Here is a 6,444-nt window from a genome sequence, read left to right on the forward strand (position 1 = left end):
ACACAGCCTGGAAGTGTAAATGAGCTAGCCTATTTTCTGTGAACTCTCAGGAGCCTCCAAACTAGATTCACCCCCCATTCCCAGATTTTGTCCCAGTTCATACAAGGCTACAGTTTGAGCAGAGTGCCAGGAAAGGCGGGGCTCGGTACAGGCGAATCCCAGACAGCAGATTCCCTCCAGCAGCCTCAAGGGCCAGCAGGAGCTGTGGTGTCGCAACCAAACCGGGGCCCCTGGCGGAAGCGGAAGCCTGCACTGGGGTGGTGAGGCGCAGTCGCGGCGGTCGCGGCGTGCCAGGCTCTGGGCACCCGGCGGGGGCGTGCGCGCCACGCGCGTGCGGGGCAGGCTGGGCGCCAGGCGGCACCCTCCAGGCCCCAGCGTCTGTTTACCAACAAACTGCCATCGCTCAGCAGCTACGCATTCCGACGCGCTGAATAAGCGACCGGCGCTGGCTATCTGCTTTCCACTCCCTCGCAGAGCCCAGGCAGCGTGGAGCCCTGCGGCACTGGCGCGACCCGCAGAGCGCGAACACAGATTCTGAGTCCGCGCAGCGTCTCTAGTCACCATGTAGCTCCCCCCGACCCTTGGCCATCCCAGGCCCAATTTCCTAGCACTTTGGACATTGTTACCGAGATTTCCTGACTCTTCTTGTCTCCAACAACTTGGAGAAGGCGCCGAGGTGCCTGGCCCGGGGCTTGCGCACCGCACCCCTCCCGTTTCCCGGTGTGTGCTAACTGGGGGGCGGGCCCAGCTCTGGGCCTCCCTGAGGTCACCATACGATAGCCAATCCCGGGTGTCTAAGTGGGCGGGGGACTCTGTGTGATCCCGGGAACCGAACCCAGAGGAAAAGATGGGGACCCAGAACTTAGGGGGGAGGGGAAAAGTCACGGGCACCCCCAAAACCTCTTTTTAGGGTGTTAGATCTCACCCAGAAGAGGCTTAAAGATACATTTTCTCTGGGATCTAAAGTGTGAGGATGGCTTGCTGTGGGTTGCGGGGATTCATCTGCCTCAATTCTGGAGACTTTGAAAGGTGTTGGCATAGAGAGCGTAGACGGCGTGCAGGTCTATGACCCAGGCCCTGTGGCCGAATATCGGCCACAATGACCTCTTTACCCTGTTTCCTTCCTGGCCGCGATGCCTCCAACGTAGTCTTCCCGGACCTCGCCCCCGCCCCGTCGGCAGTGGCTGCCTACCCGTTTGGCCTGTCCCCAGAAACCGCAGCTTCCCCCGATTTGTCCTACTCCCAGCCTTATGGTCACCTCCTGCCCTATTCCTACCCTGAGCCAGCAACCCCAGGAGACGCCTACCTGCCCAGCCAGCAACTCTCGGCGGCGTGGTCTCAGCCCTTCCATCCGCCAGTTGAGCACCCTCGGGAACTTGAAACAGGTAAGTGTGGCCGCGGAGGCTCTTCTCACCTCTGGGGTATGAATTGTGTTTTCATAAATTTCTCCTTCTTCTGTTTACACGCGGCTAGCGGGATTCAAATGGTACTCGGATTCCACGGAATCGGCGGTAGGGGGAGGGAGAAAGGATGGGGGAGGAGCGGAGACGAGTTGATCTAGGTTTTCTTTTTAGATCCGACCTGGTTTCGATTTGCAGTTTTGTGAAACCGGGCGGGAGGGCCTCCTACCCCACCCCCTGGAGTAGTGGAGTTGTGTGTGTACCTCTGTGTAACGGAAAACTATCATAATCCAGATATGGGGATGGAGACCTAGATCCTTTCCCGAGATTCTCCTTACCCTTCACCCCTTTCCCTTACATCACTTTTCTCGAGGTCTGGTCCCAGAAACCAGTATGCGAGCCAAACACTAATGAACAGAAATCAATTCCCAGCAAGCAAGAGACAGGTAGACAACTAGGAGGAGATCCTTCTCCTTTACTGGACTCCACCCCCCTTTTTTTATTTTTTTTTTTATTTTTTTTTTTTTTTTTGGTTTTTCGAGACAGGGTTTCTCTGTGGCTTTGGAGCCTGTCCTGGAGCTAGCTCTTGTAGACCAGGCTGGTCTCGAACTCACAGAGATCCGCCTGCCTCTGCCTCCCGAGTGCTGGGATTAAAGGCGTGCGCCACCATTGCCCGGCCCCCCTTTTTTTTAGAGGTGCCTAACTCTGTTTGGTAGCTGGCTCCTGCAGAATCTGGGTGTAGGACCCTACCAACCATTGTTCGAAGAATAAAGTTACGGGCTGGTCAGTCTCAAAGCCTTTCCCTGTCCACCTCAGCCTTACACCTAAACCATCCTCGCCCTTAATTTAGGGATAGATTAGGCCCAGTTCCTGTTGTTGCCTGCAGCAAATCTGAGCTCCCGAGAAAGCACTCACTAGAAGGCCTCAGTGAAGGCAAGGGACTAGCTGGACCTTCCTAGGCCTGACTTTTGCAGAACCGCACGCACTGACCGCCTTTGGCTGGCACTGAGAGGATGCTGGCTATCCATAGACCCAGGTGTACAGACTTCCCAGTCCCTTTGCATTGCTCCTGTTGCCCTTGGCGTGCTCCCAATGGTGCACATCTGCCGGATGACTTCGTTGTAGTCAGCCCCAAACCAAGATGTTTCTCCCCCACCCCACTCTGACATAAACCGGTCACTTAGAACAGGGTCTCCAAGATGTTTCTCTCCCCCTCCCGTTATTCTGACATAAATTTATGAACCCCCAGAACCGAAGTCACTTAGAACGGGGTCTCGAATTCCTTGTTTTATGTTTGGAGAAACTGAGGCAGGAAGAAAGGATGCAAATTCATTTTCCTCGAGGAATGGAGCCTAGGAAGGGGAACTTTAGGGAACTTCTTTAGAAACCCAGAAAGTTAACCCCTTCTGTTGCAGAACTGGGGGTGGGTCTCCTGGGTTGCTGGGTCTGGTTGAAGGAAAAGGGGTAGGCAGAGTTTTTACATACCTCTTGGACTTTCTTTTTAGGTATGCTAATATACACTGGGGAAGCAGAAACAGGAGGATCCTGAGTTTGAGGCCAGCTGGGCAACTTGATATATATGGTGTGTATGTGCACATGGGGACAATGTGCGTTTTGGGGACCTGATCTTTCCTCTGGAGAACTGTTCTGGCAATAAGGTAGAGTTGTCTGGTCTGTCTTCCATATTCTGTCGTCCCTTGCTTGGTCCAAGAACAATGGAGTGGAAAATTCTTTCTAGTACATTCTTTACCCGGATCCAACGAAAAACCACGGACTCCGGACACTCACATTCACGAGCGAGTAAGTCTTTAAAATAGACCTTAGCATTTCACTGTTGGAACTGTGTGGACCGCCCGTTCCTGAATGAACGATTGGAGAAAGACAGAGGGCTTGGGGTCTACTAAACCCACACTACGTGTGCAACTCCATCCCTGGGAGGCTCTCAGCTCAGAGAGAGGAGAGCCTCACTAACACCCCGTTAAGGCTGAGGGTGCGGCGCCCGCGCCTCCAGGGAGGCCCTGGGGACCCGTTATCACGATCGGGGTAGATCCAGTTGTGACTTGCCACAACTAGTATGGAGAAAGGCAGCTGTCCCGGAAGGCACCTGGAAGGTGACCTGCTCTGAGAGTTCAGCACTCCAAACTGTCTTTCTTCGCGCAGCACCACCCGAACTGAACGGTCCTGGCAACCTCCGTGCAGCCAAGGAGGCGCGGGTGGTCGCTTGGCTGCCAGCCCCGGGCAAGCGGTGGGATCGAAGCGAGAGAGACTGGACAGCCTCGGGCAGGAGCGGAAACGTAATGCCTTTTCTGGGAATTGGTCGAAGGGACCTCAGAGCCCGCAGCCCCCAAGGCCACGGATGAGAGATGCGGGGGAGGTGAAGGCAGCGGTGACTGTGGCCTGTGGGCGGGGACCCTGCCGCTAGTCTAAGGATGAATGAGGCGCAGAAGGACAGAAGCTACTCCTGCCCCGGCTCGGGGGGGGGGGGGGGGGGTGTACGGGGTGGGGGGGGGTCGTTCTGCTTGCTCTTGTCTGGTGTCTTCACAGCAGACAGGCAGGAAATGGGGCGACTGTCACCCGAGCATTTTGTCATCCTAGGCAGGCATTTTGCCTCTTCATCCACCCACTTCTTTCATCCTCTTGGACAGTCTCAGTATCCCATAGAATGGCACAGGTTGGAGCCCAGGTTTCAGGAACGGAAACCCAAGGCCTCAATCCTGACACCACACTCCTTAGCTGAGCTTGGAGAACCTGGCTGACAGGCAGGGGCTGAGTGGGGGTTGGGGAACAGGACCAGATCCCGTTCCACTGCCGCGCAGCTGGGCCAGAAAAGACCTGCATTGCGGGTCGCTGCATATTCTGGACCAGAGTGCCTTCCCCTGAATTGGCCCAGAAAAAACCTCCTCCGAGTCAGCTGTCGGAGGGAAAGAAAGGGATGGGAAGGGGATGGTCACTTTTACAGCAAGGTACACTAAGGCTTCCCGCCTTGGTATTGGCATTCAAGGCAGACTTATACAAACCCCTTTCAGAAGTCAGAGGGTACCTTCCTCATCTTTAGACCTTAGCTCAGCCCTCCACCAGTCTTTTGCCCTGGCTCGTATCTAAGCAGGTACCACTGTAGCTACTGAATTCCAATCTCCCACGGTGGGAGCCATGGTGGTAACTTCAACAGGGCAAGAACTACAGCTTGAATCCACAAGTTGCGGGTGTAAATAGGAATTGAAAAGGCAGAGAAATAGACAGGACTCCCCCCCCACCAACAGGCACTGAGACCCAGGTTGATGATGTTGGCCGCACTGGTTTTGCTGATTCCCGATGGCTTGAGCCTATGGAAGTACCTGACTTACCTGGTCACTCCACACGCTTACAACACAGCTTTCTGCTGCCTCCCAGAATCAGAGAAACCATTGCTGTCCCTGAGCCCTCCCAGTAGCCCCTGACCAGGAAGCTGCACAACCTAGAAACACCTATTCCAGCCTGCAGCTGCATGGACACCTGAGCCAGCATTTCCAGCACACACAGTACTGGCCCTGTCTGAAAGCCCTCAGCGCAGCTTGAACTCACCCAAACCCAAGTAGGGCCAGACCCATCCCCAAGTGCAAAGCTTCCCAGTCCCTGGTTTCTGAGACCCCACAGAGGAGACCCATGATTCTGCTGACAGCTCTTCACGGATGTCCACAGCTGATTGACAGCAAGGGCATGTACTAGAGGAGAATTGGACACCAGAAGAGAGGACAGCAGACTGGAAGTTGAGACTGAGGGCCTTCCAGAACTGGAGAGCTGGAGCAAAGGCTCACAAGGCTCACTTTCCCATTCTCAACGCTTTCAGGGACACTTCTAATGTATCCTCTTTTCTTTTTCTCTCAAAGGTAAAGATTGGTTTCAGAACAAAGGCTCCAAAAGAAGAAACTCCTGCAACAGAACTCTGGGGAGCAGGAAGAAGACTTCTCTGGGAGACTCCCTCCCTATCTCCCTTCTCCCCAAATCTTCCATCCCTCTGGGGTCTACCCAACGCAGGTGCCCTGCCTACCAGTGGCCATGACAATGGCTTCCAAGCCTGGTATCAGCTCCCCAGATGTGCGGCTTCTGCCTCAGATGCTATGAGTCTAGAGAAGGGGCTGGTTAGGCTCCAACCCTCCTGTCAAGCCCAGGGCCATCGCACCTGCTCTCCTTCTGGGGGGAGAGGAAACCAGCTCCAGATGGATTTTCTCAAGACAAGAAGCAAAAAGAGAAGAAAGAACGGAGTGGGAGTCTGGATCTCCAAGCCAGATAGCTAAATCAAAGGCTTTAATCTTTAATCTGTCCCCAGTGCTACCATGGACTGGACATCTCCTCCCTCTGGCAGGACAAAGACTTGAGTGAGTGGTACTGGCTAGAGTTTAGGCTGCGATGGTCTTGCCTCTCCCCCTCTCTTCAAATGACTGCAGCCCCACCGCAGCCTAGGATCTAAGCCAGGAAGAAAACAAATATTATTGCTGGCCCGCACCTTGGGCCCCTACCTACCTGTCCATGAACAAATCCAGAAGTGGACACAGTCTCTGTTGTCGGCCATAAAGCCTCTGTTTTTTTGTCTCCCAGTTATCAGTGATGGTCAGCCCAATACCTCCCTAGCTGGTGGTGCGGTCCAGTGGTAGAGTAAGTACTTAACATGTAAGAGGCCCCAGCACCAAAACAAAAATATGGGATGTTGGCCTGGCGGTGGTGGTGCATGCCTTTAATCCCAGCACTCGGGAGGCAGAGACAGGCGGATCTCTGTTGAGTTCGAGGCCTGGTCTATAGAGTGGGTTCCAAAGCTACACAGAGAAATCCTGTCTCGGCGGGGGGGGGGGGTGGCAGCGGAAGAGTATTGGCCTGTGGGCAATTTGTGCTTCTTTTCAATGGTCCTCTACCCATTTTGAGTTGATAAATCCTGGGTTAAATCAACAGGTGTGGATTAAGAGACTAGGCCCACTACCCTCCATCCTTGATACTAATGAGTCCACCTGCTCACATTCTTGGAAGCCCAGAAGAAGAAATGGCACAGATTCTCTGGACCAATGCAGGCATA

At 54.3% G+C, this 6,444-nt stretch overlaps 1 protein-coding gene across 1 annotated transcript; it reads left to right on the forward strand.

The window, feature by feature from the left end:
• The first annotated feature begins 552 nt into the window (after positions 1-552).
• Positions 553-5,632, forward strand: Dlx4 (distal-less homeobox 4). The gene is given in 8 exon segments (XM_042054871.1): positions 553-1,385; positions 4,791-4,833; positions 4,835-4,939; positions 4,941-4,993; positions 5,267-5,296; positions 5,299-5,352; positions 5,355-5,463; positions 5,465-5,632. Coding segments are annotated over 8 exon segments (717 nt in total). The 5' UTR covers positions 553-1,099; the 3' UTR covers positions 5,502-5,632.
• The last annotated feature ends 812 nt before the right edge of the window (positions 5,633-6,444 follow it).

Source organism: Arvicola amphibius, chromosome 4, assembly GCF_903992535.2.
Source record: "Arvicola amphibius chromosome 4, mArvAmp1.2, whole genome shotgun sequence".
Classification (NCBI taxonomy): Eukaryota; Metazoa; Chordata; class Mammalia; order Rodentia; family Cricetidae; genus Arvicola; species Arvicola amphibius.